General features: G+C 53.8%; 6 protein-coding genes across 6 annotated transcripts; 3 read left to right on the plus strand and 3 right to left on the minus strand.

Moving 5' to 3' along the window:
• Positions 1-256: 256 nt before the first annotated feature.
• On the minus strand, positions 257-2,978 carry CLAFUR5_05969 (Urea active transporter; the record flags this gene model as incomplete). Its single annotated transcript, XM_047905117.1, has 5 exons — positions 257-427; positions 481-1,282; positions 1,311-2,214; positions 2,267-2,354; positions 2,403-2,978. 5 exons carry the CDS (start codon positions 2,976-2,978, stop codon positions 257-259), a joined length of 2,541 nt encoding a protein of 846 aa, XP_047762275.1.
• A 2,625-nt stretch (positions 2,979-5,603) lies between these two features.
• Positions 5,604-6,478, plus strand: CLAFUR5_05970 (uncharacterized protein; the record flags this gene model as incomplete). The annotated part of the gene is made up of 2 exons (XM_047905118.1): positions 5,604-5,768; positions 5,819-6,478. The coding sequence occupies 2 exons, from the start codon at positions 5,604-5,606 to the stop codon at positions 6,476-6,478; spliced, it is 825 nt and encodes a 274-aa protein (XP_047761586.1).
• A 797-nt stretch (positions 6,479-7,275) lies between these two features.
• Positions 7,276-8,268, plus strand: CLAFUR5_05971 (Short chain dehydrogenase citE; the record flags this gene model as incomplete). The annotated part of the gene is made up of 1 exon (XM_047905119.1): positions 7,276-8,268. One exon carries the CDS (start codon positions 7,276-7,278, stop codon positions 8,266-8,268), a length of 993 nt encoding a protein of 330 aa, XP_047761585.1.
• Positions 8,269-8,408: 140 nt separating this feature from the next.
• On the minus strand, positions 8,409-10,340 carry CLAFUR5_05972 (ATP-dependent RNA helicase dbp9; the record flags this gene model as incomplete). The annotated part of the gene is made up of 1 exon (XM_047905120.1): positions 8,409-10,340. The coding sequence occupies one exon, from the start codon at positions 10,338-10,340 to the stop codon at positions 8,409-8,411; it is 1,932 nt and encodes a 643-aa protein (XP_047761588.1).
• A 1,156-nt stretch (positions 10,341-11,496) lies between these two features.
• CLAFUR5_05973 (uncharacterized protein) lies at positions 11,497-11,676 on the plus strand (the record flags this gene model as incomplete). Its single annotated transcript, XM_047905121.1, has 1 exon — positions 11,497-11,676. One exon carries the CDS (start codon positions 11,497-11,499, stop codon positions 11,674-11,676), a length of 180 nt encoding a protein of 59 aa, XP_047761587.1.
• Positions 11,677-13,884: 2,208 nt separating this feature from the next.
• Positions 13,885-15,506, minus strand: CLAFUR5_05974 (uncharacterized protein; the record flags this gene model as incomplete). Its single annotated transcript, XM_047905122.1, has 2 exons — positions 13,885-15,286; positions 15,337-15,506. The coding sequence occupies 2 exons, from the start codon at positions 15,504-15,506 to the stop codon at positions 13,885-13,887; spliced, it is 1,572 nt and encodes a 523-aa protein (XP_047761590.1).
• Between the last annotated feature and the right edge of the window lie 376 nt (positions 15,507-15,882).

Raw genomic sequence — 15,882 nt, forward strand, 5'->3', positions numbered from 1 at the left:
TGTTGGTAACACACTGTATCGAGCCGGAACACCTTTGCTCACCATGTGATGAGAGTCCAAGGTCAGAGTGAAGCTGGCGTGAAGCTAATGTGCGGAAAGCATGAGTGAGAAGGTCCGGAACTCGCTTTTGCGCCCCAGACGATTGCTATGCTCTACGCATCGCTCCAGCATGCCGGCAGGCGAAGCAGAAGCCTTTACTACGAAAGTAGGCGAAGCGCCGGTGGCAATCAACTTAGGCAGCGGCTCTTCGAATGACTCATGCATCTCCAGCACTTTGTGCTGCTGGTGATCTCTTCGTTCCAAATAGGGCCATGCAATCCCGCCATAGTCCCAGAGACACCCCCTTCAGAGCTCCAGTGCTTTCGAAGACGGGGTATATCACGCATATGATCATCGAGACCCAAACCCAGAGGAAGCTGACAACGACCTATACATTGTCAGCGCGCGTCTTACCATTTTTCGACAACTCTGTTAGCTTACCCATCCTTCAAAGAAGGCACGACTGTACACATAGCCAGTCCCGAATAGCATAAAAGGAACCAGGATCACAGCTATCGAGATGAAGATCACATTCGCACCAATAGCAATGCGCTCGCTGCTTTTGACAGCTTCAGGATCCATTGGCTCGATGTGTGATGTTTCGAGAAAGTCAACGAGGTCATTGCCGGTAAGGGCTAGGGTAGCTGGCTCTTCCGCCGCAGCAGGTCCCGGTAATTGCTTCTTCTCGGATGCCACCTCGCTGATCTGAGTCGTGGCACTCCCACTTAGTGTCGCAGGGAACGATGTTGGGTTCATGATACCTTGGATCTTGTTGCTACGCTCGATATGTCGAGCATCGGTGCTGGTGTACTTTGCTGGAGACAGTAAGGTCAGGATGACATAGGTCACCCAACCAACGCCGAAGCTCGTGATATTTCCGGCCACAGCATTGGTGGTGTCTCCCGTGCTCGTGATCGATATCTCGCCCGATCTTTTCCAGGCAGTGATGAACCAAGCTATCAGACCGCAAGCCAGACCAATCCATGGCGAGGCGATAGCCGCAGCGGTTGATGTGCGTTTCCAGATGAGCACGAGTCCTACAGGTACAGCACCACCGCCAACAATGATGGCGAGCACTGTCAGAAGCCAGGTGAGGTTGATCCCGACCGCATTCAGGATGCAGCAGAAAGCTGCAAGGACCAGCGCATATGTCATGATACCGTAATGCGATATCTTGACCAGCTTGGAAGATGGTGCATCCGGTTCGACGTACGTCTTGTACACGTCGAAGGTAAGTAGCGAACTGACTGCGATCAGTTCGGCGGATGTACTTGATGTCACTGCCATGAAGAGCAGTATCAACATCAGTACCACGCCACCAGGTCCAAGCAGAGTGATCGCTGTGGCCGGCGGAGGACAGTCCGGCGTTGTTCTGGGCTGCAGACAGTGCGTCTGGGTATGTGGGAAATCTTGGATTCCTAGTCAAAGCTGCGCAGCCGAGACCCATGGCTGTAGCGAAGCCGAACGGGATACCGTACCAGGCGACGCCGCCAAGAAGATATGCCTTGACACTGCTTTCAGGCCGGGAGGCGATTGCTCTTTGCCAATATGCCTGATCGAGCCATACTGTCGAGAACCCAGCCGCGAAGAGATCGATCGCGAACACCAAGCCATCAACTGATCGGAACGCCAGGTACGACCCGTTGCCAGCGTTCTTCGCAATGGGCATGTTCTCGGATGCGTCGAGGAGCAGATCGTAAAGTCTGCTTGGCGAGCCAACCAGGTCACTCGTTGCATATAAGCAGAAACTAAAGACGAAGATTGCCACAAACAGGACTGCAGTGTGGATGTAATCAGCGATGAATGTGGACCTCAGCCCACCAGCAACCACACAAGCAGCGACCACCAACGGTATGAGGAAGCACGATGAATAGACATTCATGCCAGTGAGAGCGGAGACCACCTGTGAGCCGCCGAGTACCAAGCATGCTCCTACCAGCATATTGGTGCAGAGTCCAAAGAACAGGTACGTTAGGTGAGCGACCTTTCCGTGCTTCGCCAGAAGGATCTCCGGAAAGGTGTGCGCTCCTGGTGCGTTGGCCTTGATCTTTATGGCAATTAGGGCAAAGAGTAGGATCTGCAAGGTGCCCATAGCGCCGTACCACATTGGACCACAGACTCCGTACGAATATGCGAAAGTCGAGCTGGTTAGAAGCGTTGCCGACCATGTGCACGCTGTTGGGGTTGTTAGTCGCAATCTCTTGCTGATAGGGTTGCTAAAGCTCACAGGAAACTATACCAGAAGCAATGAGACCTGGCTTCACCGATCTTGAGGCAGTGTTGAACTCTTCAGCCTGCTTCGACGAGAAGCCTGTCTACTCTTGTTTAGCGAATGTGTCTGTGTAGAGGACTGTAATACTGACATAGCGATTCTGTAGGCAAGTGATCGCTCGCATGATGGCAGCGAATACCCCACCAATGCCGATGACAATAGCATAGCCTGCTCCAGCAGGCAGCACTTTCATAGCATCGTTTTCTGCCATCTTAGCCTGCCAGGAGGTGCAAGGACGAAGAAGCGTATGCCAGAAGACGGAATATCGCGCAGCTGTTGCTGGCAAGGGCATATAGCCACATCTTGCGATACCAATGCTTGATGGGGCAATCTGTTCAGCATGGTCTATGATAAGTTGGTTCCTCCTGATGTAGCTTTTGCGTGAGGAACTCGATAAGGACGATAGGTGGTTGTTCGTTGGCGGAGATAACGGATGTATAAGCGAGAGGAAGCGGCCAGCCAGATAGGCGAGCTGGATCATACTTTCACTCACTCCTTGTCGCGCGAAAGATTGATCGAACGTAGGACTTAGCGATATGAAGTGCCGACGCCTCCTCCGATGGCTGGTGACAAAGTTGACTGCCGCCGAGCGCTTCGACTTAGCATTGTGGCAAAGGTCTTTGCTTGAACACGCTGGCCGGTAGCTACGTGGCGAGATCCAATTCATGCGGTCGAAGGTACAGCGCGTCGGCGTACATGTATGTTGCTTCCACGGATACGCGTTCCTCCAACAAGCAGATATAGCTCGCCATGCCCTCGTGGTCTGAGCTCATCTATGAGGGTCAGAACGCGCCCCCTCGATGTCTGTCGAGAGCCTCTCCAGCAAGGAAGAAGCCGATATGAGTCGCTTCGAAACTCCATCACCTATACTCACGTCGAGCAGCGGCATAGTAATCTCCAGCGGGGCTTGGGATACGTGCCGTCGGCCATTGGCTTGGGCGTCTACGGCAGTCTGCGATCCTCTCGATTGGATGGGTCCATATCGGCCTGGCTCTGCTGGAAAGTAACTTCGCTGTGATGAGTGAAGGCGATGTGATAAGTCGCCGATGGAAGACGTCGATGTTGATATTCTAGCTGCGAGGAGTGAAAGTTGACAGCAGGAGCCATTGCGTCCACGTGGCCAACACGAAGCTTCTCCTGAAACGTTTTGGACTTTCAGCATCCGACGTCAGGGCATTCTCCGTCCTTCTCCGTCTGATAGTTCCAAGGTACCTGCCATCATCACGGGCACCATACATTGCTGCGTCATCTCATGCAGCGAATACATGTATGTACATGACTCTGAGACGACAGAGACGTTCCTGCCCCGGTACCGAGCGCAGGCCATCAAGAAGGACCCCAAAGGCGGTCACGCCCAGGGCAACATAATAACATGAATCCGAAGCGCTTGCTCAGGCTGTGTCGGAAGGGTGGCCTTACTGCCTAGCGAGGCCCAACGTCGCTGCCAGACGCGAGACCGTTCTCGGCTCTGATTCGGTGTTGAGGAGTCGACGATTTCGTCAGTCTCACTGCGATTCCGGAGCTATCTCCGCGTCATGGCTGCAACCACCACGACGATAGCCGACACGGGAAGAGCATAGCTTGAGCCTGGGGAAGACGGCAACCCCAATAATCTCGACCGAGTTGACAAGAAATGCCCCGTAGTCGCCATCCGCGGATGTCTGGGTGACATGCAGGTTCCGATCGTGGACGACTTCCCGCGTCAACCTGGTTCAGATCAATACATGGGGGACCGCCATGAGTTGCCAACGGTGCCAACGCCTTCCGAATCGAGATCATGATGCGGTACGGCCAGTAGCGACTACCCAAGGATGAATCATTGGCCTTGTCGCCGTGGTTTCTTCCAGTAGCCGTGTCGGTCCCCATGCACCCGCGAATCGGGTGTTGGACAACCCAGTGATATTGGACACCTCAACGATATCAATGAGGTGTATTCAACTATCTATTGGCTATATCGTCCATACAGGCAAGCCATATTGGCATAATCTTCCGTCTCTCCACTGGATAAGCAGGTCTGTTGTATGTCCCCTTGATATAGCTCATAATCTTGCTTATCCGGTGTCTCAATTCACCTGTTCTTGCACGTGCTAGCTGGGCTTCAAGCTGCTTTACTGTGTTCTCTTCACGTTCTTGTATAGCAGCTCTTGCGTTGATAGCCTTCATGACACCTCCACGCTGAAGGTGTTGTCTCTTCTGAGTGTTGCGAGCATTGCGAGCGTTCTGGCCGACCGTGGTGTTCAATTCAGCTACTGCTTCGGCGCCCTCAACGATAGCAATCTGGGCTCCACGGAAGAGTGGCTCCAGTCGCTGCTTAATAGACTCATCTATCAATGGATCAGCTATAAGCGCAGCAGTGTATCGACCGAAGGTCCTCGCTGTTGTTGGAAGCTGCTTATCGTTGACAATCGGCTCCGGTGTTGAGACTCGTTTATTCGATCGAAGAGCAGCTAGGTCTTGCCTTGCACGAGCCAATATTGGCTCCGGATTGAAGGGGTAGATACCACACTTCTCGAAGCCGCTTATGATGGTTGTTGGCTTCATTGCTTGCCTTCTGAAGGCCTCGAAGTCATGCAAGAACTAGGTCCAGTATGGTATCGCTTGAGGATCGAATTTGCGCTGATCTGGACCATCCGGAGTCGCGCGGATACGCCTATCTTGTCACACCTCCTCAAGTAGGTTGCAAGAACAGCTTCTTGATCGTCTGTCAACACCGTGTGCGTACGCGGCCGTGTGCTGCGTGAGTTGTGACCGAGAAGTCGTCTTCTGAAGCGATGGTAATCGACACACCAGTTGGCGGCTACCTGCTTGACAGGACCTGGATTTGACGCGTCGCAGTACCACTGCACGGCCTCACTGATGAGCTCCTCTTCTTCACGATAGATGGAAGCAACCATATTGATGAGATAACGCGTGTTGAATGGAAGATACGCGTGTTGGAAAGCGTGGTTTTATTGAGGTGTCCAATATCACTGGGTTGTCCGCGGGTGCATGGGGACCGACACGGCTATCCTTGCCACTGCACATCTCATTCGTCTTGCCCTCGAAAATGTTGTTGCGCTACTGGCTTCAGCCGAAGTAGGACAGGCATTACACCTACTCTTGGCAAGGCTAGCACGCTGACATGACGACTTCACAGTTGCGCTTCTCTTCGTATATCGCTGGCGCTGATACCCTCATCTACTCACAGGTGGTCCTGTGCTACCACTGCGCACTCGTCAATTGTCTGGACTAAGTGACTCCCTGGCCTAGTCATGGGTAGAAGGACAGCGCCCGCAGCGATCAACGCAGTCAAATGGACCTTCGACTTTGCAATACCCTCTCGAGCGCTGACTTCCTGGATCTAGAAGGTCCGACGGGCATGTCGGCTGAGCCATGGGAATCAAGAGAGTGCTTCTTTGCAAAGCTCGGCCTTAACGAGAAGCGTCGTGCTCACAGGCGCATATTCCGCCAAATGCTGGTGAGGTCTTCCTCAAGTGCATATAGGAAGGACAAGCTGACACCGTGTAGCGAGAGGCTGTTGTTGGCCGAACCATAGTCCTCCACAGCAACTCTGTCGTTGCGCCAAGCCTCGCCGCAGCTGACATATCTGAGGATATGGTAGTACCTGATCAAGTCTTGTACGACGCCATGCGCGGCATATACGATGCGGCATCCTCTCAATCGAAAGCTATCTACGATCTCGTGACAGATCAATATGGATATTGCTGGGTTCTGCGATGGACACTTCGATGGGCTCTGAACACGCGCTGCGAGACTTGCCTGGATGAACTGAGAAAGACATCTCCGTCGTCCAGTACGCACAGCACGACTGCCGACTCTGATCGTGTCGATTCGGCGTCTCCTGGTGAGCACACATCGGCTCACAAGCGGAAGAGTCCTTCAAGCGGGTCGGAGCACAGCTTTGGCAGCCCAGTCAAACGGCAGAAGGTGGAGCAGGAAACAGTCCCATTCTTGTTGACACGGGGAATGACTGACCCTCTGTCGCAATCACTTAAGGAGCAGCAGTGGGCGGCGATGCGCAACGGCACCCGACAGCATGCTGGCCCAGGAAGCGTCGTCACTCACCAGGTAGCCCAAGGGGTAGGAAAGAGGTCTCATGAATCTTCACCAAGAACACCGATGTCGCTATCATCGATGCTCAACCCTTCAGACATCTTCCCGGAGTAGCGATGTAAAACGGAACGGATACAAACGGCCGGCCCTGTCGACAGCAAACGAATAAGAGTCTTCACCATATCTGAACCCTTTCAATGCCATTGCCCTGGCTGATTGATGCCTCAAGAGCGGCTACAGCAATTCTTCGATGCACGGGACCCGATATCCGTACCTACCAGCATACTCATCGGCGTTGGACAAAGCGATTTTCTTATTACCGATCTCACTTAGCGATCTAGCATACACCCCGGAGTGGGACATCGCGCAGCATACTGCGCTAGCATGAACAACTATGATACCCCTTTCATATGTCCTCAGAAAGACACAGATAGATAGCTTGTGGCAGCACAGCCAGAACTACCCAAGAAATAGATGAGAGCGATACTCATATCGCGGACTGCGATTATCTATCAAGAGTGACCACTGAGGCGGTCAGACAGTGCATCACGTCCCGGCTTGATGTCGCCAGATGTATTTGCGGGCGGCCTTGCCGACTACCATGGCCGTATGGAAGATCAGACTCGGTCAGTAATCATTTCTGGGGTGGGTGCCTCCAACGGCCGGGATGAGCTGACCGTTTCTGGGAATATCCACAAGCGAAAGTGGACTGAAACCGTGAGGAAGTCGTTCTCGCCGAGCGGCACTAACGCTCACTCCGACCGAACAACCCATTCAACGATGTAAGATGACTTCGTCAGACATTCTCTGTGTGTTTAGATCTTCCTTCCCTTCATCCACCATTGGAGTCCCGTCCCAGACCCTCCATAGCCCCCACAACCAACCGCGGCCCCACCCCTCCACCCACCACCATGACAAACCTCCTAACCATCTCCACCCCCACCGAGGTTCTCGCCGCCATGGCTGCCATGGGCCACGATCCCCGAGCGACACGCAACACCATCGGTATGGACTTCACCCCAACTCAGCGGACAGAGACATACCCCTTCATCTCCCCTTCCCAACACAACCTCACCGGCCGCTCCGTCTTCATCACCGGCGCCTCCAAAGGCCTCGGCGCAGCATATGCCATCTCCTACGCCAAAGCTGGCATCACGAATATAGGCCTATCCGCCCGCTCGGATTTGGACCTTGTGGAAGAAAGGGTCCTCGTCGCCGCGAAGAGAGCCGAGCGCCCTACTCCGCGAATCTTGAAGGTGAAGATAGATGTTACGAAGAATGAGCAAGTCACCGAAGCTGCGGAGCGGGTCAAAGATGTCTTCGGTGGCGGGGTTGATATTCTAATCAATAACGCCGGTACCATCGATGCTGGCGTTCCTATGGTTGAGGTCGACGTTGTTGAATGGTGGCATACGTTCCATGTGAACGTCCTCGGCACGTTCCACGTCACACGCGCTTTCACGCCTCTGGTGCTCGCCTCGTCGCTCAAGACCATCATCATGGTCGGCTCCGCCTGGGGCCTCACAACCTTCGCAGAGAACTCCGCATATCAGATTACCAAGCTCACGGAGTTTCGGTTGGTGGATATGGTCAATGTCAATTCTCCCCCGATGTGTCCTGCGAAGGAGCCAGGTGGTAGGGATGAGGGATTGCTGTGCTATATGGTGCATCCGGATGCGATCAGGACAGAGCTGGCAGCGGGGTTGGGGGAGAAATTGCGCTTTATGTTGGTGAGTTCGGCGGAGTTGGCGGCTGATGGGTTGGTGTGGTTGACGGCTGAGAGGCGGGAGTGGTTGAGGGGGAGGTTTGTCAGTTGTATGTGGGATCTTGAGGAGTTTGTGGGGTTGAGGGAGGAGATTGTTAGGGAAAATTTGTTGAAGGTGAGGATGAGTGTTGGTGGGTAACTGGAGGATGGGAGCAGGATCGAGGATGGGAAGACGTTTTATGCGTAAAGTCGGTAGGTGTTGTGGAGATGGATTGGATGTACCAACCGGATTTGGACGACGATCGTCTCTCGAGAACGTCTTCATGATTGTGACGAGGCCTATTTCTTGCCCCGTCCTTTAGCATTAAGACTCTTCAACGGATCCAACCCCTTGCCCTTGGCGAGCCTGCCCTTCCCCCTCCCCTTATTCACCGCCCTCGCCTTCCTTATCCGATTCTCCCTCTCCTTCCTCATCCAAACAAACCCCACATCCTTACTCACCGCCGCTTTTCCACCACTCGGTAGGAGATAATCAGGCACATGCTTCAGATGCGGCTGCTGCCTCACCGCATGGCTCTCGGTATCATGTCTCAAATGCCTCAAGTCCTCCGGATTCTCCTCGAAGTGACGCTTCAGCTTTTCAGACTTGATGAGCTCATTTCGCAGTTCTTTGGTTCTGGCTTCTCGGACCGCGATGCGAGTGACGGAGCGGAGAGCGTCTGCTAGTCGATATCGGAAGCCTTCGAGCTTTGCCCAGTCTAGACCCCATTCTTTGATTTCGCTGCCTTTGTCGGCTTGCTTTTGCTTGATCTTCTCGAGCACTTTCTCGTCTTTCTCGCATTGGGGTATGCTGGTTGGTTTGTGCTTTCTGTAGTGTTCCTGGGGAACGTAGAAGGTTAGTGCCATGCCGGACTGTCCCGCGCGAGCTGTGCGGCCAATGCGGTGCGTGTAAGATTTCGAGGTTGTGGGTAGGTCGAAGTTGAGCACGCAGGTCACGTAGCGGAAGTCGATACCACGCGAGACACCATACTCGCGGTCATTGCGAGGTTTGCGTTCCTTCTTCGCGGGTCGTTGTACAGCAGGTGCAGCAGTATCCTCTTCACCGTCCTCTGCTCCCGCCTCGACATCGTCTGCCATACCCTCCCAGATTTCTTCTTCTTCCTCTTCCTTCTTCTCTTCCTTTTCTAGCCTTCGTCTCTTCCTGTGGGCATTCTTAGCCTCCTCGATGCCCACCACCCCTCCTTCATCCGCAGCAATGATGATATCGTAGACACCGCGATTGAACTCTTCCACCACATGTAATCTGCTGTTAACAGGTAACTCCGAATTCAACACACAACTCCTGATGCCAAACTGCTCCAGAAACAGCTTGATGCGGTAGCAACGGTCGATGTCTGCAACAAAGATGATGACCTTGCCCTTGATGAGCTGCAGCTTGAAGATAGCATAGATGAGCAGGAACTTCTCGTCCTCGGCAGTCCGAACAGTGTACTGTGCCAGTGTCGGTTTCTCAGCAGCCTCTTCACTCGATAAATCCAGAACCTCCGGTCCAGCTCCCTCTTCCTTGCCGAAGAACAGACTCGATAGGGTATCCACTTCTGTGCGCATGGTCGCAGACACCATCATCTTCTGCACGCCGGCCGGGAGAGAAGTGGCAATGCTCTTGAGGTCATCCTCGTAGCCATAGCTCAGCACGAGATCTGCCTCGTCGATGATCAAATGCTTGACCTCATCCAGATTCAGTGTCTCATCATTCGACCACTGCACGGCTCTTGCTGGTGTGGCGACGACGATGTCCGGCTTCTCTGCCAGTCTCGCCTTGGTAACTGCAGCATCTTCCTTCCTGGTGATGTTTTCGCAACGAATGTCGCCGGCGCAGAAAGAAGTGAAGTCCTTGACGGTAGTCGCTACTTGTGTCGCAAGTTCTTTGGTCGGAACGAGGATCAAAGCTGATGTTGTCTTCGAGCGCTTGTTTGCTGCTTTTCGCTGCAAGATGTTGTGAAGTGTTGGGAGGAGGTATGCGAGCGTCTTGCCAGAGCCTGTTTTTGCACGTGCAAGTATGTCCTTGCCTTCAATCGCAAGAGGTATCGCCTTGATCTGTACGGGTGTGGGAGCTGAGAACTTGGATTTGTTCACTGCTTGGAGCAGTCGAGAGTCGAGGTTCAGCGTCGCGAAGGTTGCCTTGGTCGCTTTCGTGGACGTTGCTTTCGAATTATCTTCCCCGTCGACGGGTTCGGGGATATCCTGGGCATTTAGCTTTCTCTTGGCCATTGCGGTACTGTTGAGTGAGTTGTTATTATGAAAGTGTTCTGTATAGGTAGCATCTTCAACAACTTGATCGCGAGGATGAAATTTTGGCGTGTTCGGCTCAAGCGGACCGAAGTCCGAAAGCATCAAAAACATGCCCGAACGCTTGAACACGACCAAAGACACAACCGAGAGCTGAATCGTACAAGGCTGTCCTCTGAGCATGACCTCCACGGGCGCTGATAAGACGACACAGGGTTCATGTGTACGTTTGGTATCGATTCAGTAGCTACCCTTCACTACATACGAGCTTTGATGCACAACCGCAGCCAATTCAGGAAGGCACTCTCGCAGGCCGATGGTTAGACGAAGAGGTCAACGATTGGCACAGATTCCTTGCACACTACTTGAAGTCAACAAGTCTAGAACAAAGACTATGAAGAAGGTCATGTCTGAATTGCATGGGCCTACCGCCCCAGGGCCCCAGACGGCACTGACTGGCTCTGCCATCATGCTGTGCGGAACTCCGTGTGAATCCAGACCACCCTAGCGTGTTACAGGCGGCCAGGGCTCCGTGCCGCTTTCACTGCTTCCATCCACTCTCACGCGAGCTCTCTCCTCGACATGCATCTCTCCCCATGTGCATTTGTGACTGATTACGTGCTACGCGGTGGCGGCGGAGCGCCTCTTAAACCTGGTGGTTCGAATTCCCCGGCGTGCTCCCGCCATCGCTCTCCCCGATCTTAGAGGGTGTGACCGACTTTCTAGGACCTCGTTGATCGGTCTACGTTCGAGCCAGGTAAAAGGGTCAGCCGACATCTCGCGTATCATGCCCAGCTGCAGGTTCTTGCATCGGCTTTCTGGAGCCAGTGAAAAGGGCGGCCGTAAGCTGTATTGAACAGGCGTTACATTCGCTAAAAGGCGTCGTGCGGTGACGATGGACCTATCACACATCAGGTGGCCCGTGAAGATCTCTCAGAATCGCCACACAGTATGATGTGTGTAGGATCTACTGTACCAGATGTCGGTCGTGTTTAGATGCATCCGTTGTGGTCATCTCGCTCAGGCTGGTCCGCTAAACATCTTCGCCTCAAGAGCGAAGCTTGGTCTCGTGCTCCTTGCTCTCGTCTGCTCGGAGGGTCTGTTACCATCCAGACTTAGCCTTGCGAATCCTGCAGCCATGGGTGAATACCCCGGAGAGAAAGGTCGAATCTCTGGAGTCGCGGATCCCGAGGTTCGGACGCTTTCATCAGATCCTCTTGGCATGGTCGGCATGCGACCAGATGGCGGTACTGAGGAGGCTGATGATTTTCGCCCAGGAGAGCTGGAGTCAGATGCAGTGCGAGCGGGTGTGCGATAGCATGATTGCGGGAGCAATGTCGAGGATCCAGGCTCGTCATCTTCGCTGTCCCCGTTGGCGAAGGCTTGTTGAATGACCTGTATAACTTCAGATGGTCTTCGTGATTTTCGAACGTCGGATACTGTAGTGATCCTTGGAGAGGTATGTTGAGGAGAGCCTGGCTGACTGGGCGGAGGCGTCATATTCTCGGCGGATTGAACAGGTGTCTTGCCTCGAGATCGTCTTTGGCGACTTTTCGAGCAAGAAGTGGAGTGGTCCAAAATATCGGGCGTCTGGTCGCCACAGCTGCAGACAGCCGCCGGAGAGTCTTGCATGGTGTTATGTATCCTCGTGAATATTCCAGGTCCCAGGAGTGATAGTCCGAAGTAGAGTGACGCTCAAGAGATGAGTCCGGCGTATAGCAGTCCCCTCTTATGCTACTTTGAGGTTGGGAGTTCCGCCCACTTGGTTGATGGAGAGAAGTCTCGTTCTGTGTTCTGAGCTTGTGAAATTTGATATTGAAGCAACAACAGAGCTCAAAAGTCCAGACGACGTATTTCGAGTTACACCTTCCTGCCCGATATGGAGAGTATGCGACTGACTGAAACCTGAAAGCTTGCTACCGGGCAGAGTGTAGGTTAGACTGAAGGGTCCCAGAGGTTTGTTTTGGCCGAGAGTCAGTGGTCATACCGATCAGCGAGCGTGAAGAAGTCTGAACAGTGTAGTATGGCAGAGTCGTCGATGCGAGAGAACAAGCAGGCAGAAGATGCTTGGTCTGCCAACTGACCTATACGCCTCCCCGAGAGCACGTACCGTATCATCAACAGGTAGGAGGACACATCTTGTTCGGGCACGCGCGGAGCTGCACCACGCGTACACACGCCCCACAAGCATATATGCTGTACATTCACCGGAGCTGCTAGACAGAGGCACAATCCCCGGTCATCGACAAGTAACGTTCAGAATCGGGGTGGTGTTGGGTGGTGGTGCAGGTTGCAGTGCTGTTCAGATCGAGCCGTGCAGGCCCTCGGGCTCGATTGCCACGGCCAGACGTGTCGCGTGGCTGCAAGCGCTAGACCTGTTTAGACCGCCATGACAGGGTTCTGGGTGTGTGGGGTCAGAGCGATCGATCGCGACTTCTGTTTCTGCTGTCTACCTACATAGGCACCTCCTACTTTACGCCTTGACTTGCTGCTGACTTGCGAAATGGCTGCCACTACGCTCTCGCCGAGTCACGCAGAAGTTCGGTCGCCATGTCGTTCCCAGGAGACCTCAGGAGACGTACCAACACTTTGCTCTACCTTCTCGTCGTCGGGCACCTACTGAGTCGCTGTCGCAAACGCTCGAAGATACAGATCGATCGAGCATTCTGAACTTCACTACTGCGATCAGACTTCGTGCAAGCGCATCACTGCGGCAGCGTGCGGACACCGAATTTGCTCAATATCCCAATGGAGGAAATGCTGAATCTAGCAGTTCGTGATGCGGCTCTCGCGCACCTCTTCTCAGTACACGATGCTATGCAGCCGCCACGATGTCGCCAACTGTAGCTTTGCTCCTAGCAAAAGCACGCCGTGAGCCAATTGGAAGCCGCATCGCCAGCGCAGGATCTATGGTACTATGGCTATCTTGGGCGAGATTTCTCGGGGACGTACATGCTCAAAATGCTCTTTACTGGCGGGTCCGATGGCTAAGGGTGACATACATTAGGCGACTGTCCTACGCATCGAGCTCATGATACGCTAGAGGCTCTCATTTCACTGCAAGGAGAACGCTCGGACATGCCCGGTCGTCGCGAACTTGTACCCCGAGGTCACTCGCGAGTTCTTGGCGAGTCTCTTGTTGCACTGCACAAACGAGGTCCTCTGTGCCCGTCACTGCTAAGGCGTGCATGCTTCCCAGGAGGCGACGATAACCTCGCATACATCTGCAGGCAGAACGTGCACACATCAGGTTCCGAGTCTTACAGAGGATTCGGACCATCGGAGTACGGGATGAGTACACGAGCTACATAACTTGCGCTACAAAGCATTTCATCTTCCAAGCGGTCCGTCGCGAATGTCAAACGAGGGTGCGGTAGGTAAAGCCGTAAAGTAAGCTGCATTTTCAAACAGAAATACGGAGCCTGCCGTAGAATGATCGTCGTGGCAAAAAGCGATGCGCGGATGAAATGTCTGGTGTTCGATCGTTCTGATCTTGGAGACGGCAGGATGAGCCTCAGGCTGGACCCTACATTGTAGTGGAATCTCGCCGATTCTGGAATGGTGGTGCAGCGCCTGTCTTCCTCCGCGAACGACGCCGACCTCCAACAGGCGGTGGTACAGGCATAGGACCGTACAGCTTGACCTCTGCCAATGCTTCGTCAATATCCTTCGATTGGTCGTGTACCAGAACTTCCGCAAGGAAGATTGGCGTTGTGATGAGTTGATTGCGGCTGAGCTCGATCTCGAAGACAGTAGGTGCTATGCCGCAGGTAACTGCATAGGTACCATCATTGCCATGCTGCAGAAGCAGATCGGGATTGCGTTTGGACATGGTAGCACTGGTGAACTGCATGCCAGAGCCATAAAAGTCAAAATGGAATACCTTCGCCTCAGCTCGCATGCGGGAGATGAGGCGCACCAGCCTTGTGGTGATTTTTTCTACCAGAACTTGAGTGATCTTATAGGTGAAGCCTATGCGCCAGACCGGCATAAGATCTCTGATCACATCATTCGCGACCTGTGTGGCGAAGGTCTTGACAAATGCTTGGTACTCTGGTGCGCGCTGTATGTCTGGAACGAAGCTTGCACGTCGCTCGACGAGCATCTGGCGGAGGGCCAAATTGTCTGCATCGTAGGTATGGGCAATTGTCTCATCTATCCACGCATCGCGGAACGCTGGCGCAGACCACGACGGCGCTTTGTCTAGGACAGGCACGCTAAGGATGTAGGTGGAGACCTGACGCCAGACCAGGCCGGTAACCAGAGCGACATGCAAGTCTGACCGCTTGAGTATGTACGCAGCGGCTTCGCGGGAGCCCATATGTGCGATCACCAAGTCAAGGAAAGCTCGGTCAGCTTGCGGTCCAGCCGTGGTAGTACTGACGTTGATCAGGACGTATTCGCAGCATATCTTCTCAACGTCTGAAGTGATGCCGCGAATAAGTTCTCGGTAGCCCATGACATTGCGCTCAGGGGACAGGTTTTGTTGCATGGTCGGTGCTTGCGGCGGGATGTACACTGGCCGCGGAGGAACATTGTGGTCTGGTCGAGCATAGGTGTTGTTGTTGCTGTGGGCACTGAAGCGCTCAAAGCTGAGATCTTGCGGCATTCGAGCTGTCGCTGATGCCACAGGTACATACAGAGGCTCCGGCGCAAATGGGTTGACAATCTGTGGTGGGGATGGGTCAAAGGTGTATATGGCTGAGTTCCTAGCTGGGACCAATGTCCATGCTGGCGAGCGTAGAGCCAGTTCGGTCCTGTCTCCATTGTATGTGGTAGGACAATGCTGCTGTTGATCACCAGGAGTAGTGTACAGCCTTCCACGAGGTCCTCCAAAAATGACCGTTTCCATCGGCGTCGACTGCTGGACAAGCTCTCGGAGACTGCCAGCACGCTCACGCTTATCTACAGGCGTAGTCACCAGGACACTGATATCGTTAGCTATGCTGTAACCACGATGGCAATGCCCGATACTGACCCTCCATCTCGCTCGTCGGAAGAAGACGTTGATGCTGTTGAAGCGCGGGATGCCGCCTTCATCTCTTGTCCGATCGCGCCAAAAGGGTGCGCTCTGGCTGTGGTGTCGTTGTCATCCGACACAGCAGTCTTGTCCGTGGCGCCGCCTGCGCTGAGCTGCTGTACGGTCATGGCGCTTGTTATGCGCTTCCTGGCACCACCCTTCGCGTCCTCCGTCGTTTGCTCAGGTTCTCTACGATGATCTGTAGAGGCTGATGATGGTTACGAGAGCTGCAGTGCAGAAAGCGGACTCCACGAAGAGAAAAGGTGGAAAGATCACCTATGATAGTGATTCCACCTCAAGCACCTACCGCGTGAGCTTTGCCTATTGTTCTCATTCACTTGCTCATTGACATCTGCGCGACCGAGATCGGCTCCTGTCTGTAGCATCAGCCGGCCAGGTATTCTGCAGCATCAATGGTGTCCATCCGTGCTCCATTGTCACTTCGCTGACTCTTGGCATTCATGGCCGCGGGAATCTTGTGTCCCAATGTCCCAATAGCCTCGT

The sequence above is a fragment of the Fulvia fulva genome, chromosome 5 (genome assembly GCF_020509005.1).
Source record: "Fulvia fulva chromosome 5, complete sequence".
Lineage (NCBI taxonomy): Eukaryota > Fungi > Ascomycota > Dothideomycetes > Mycosphaerellales > Mycosphaerellaceae > Fulvia > Fulvia fulva.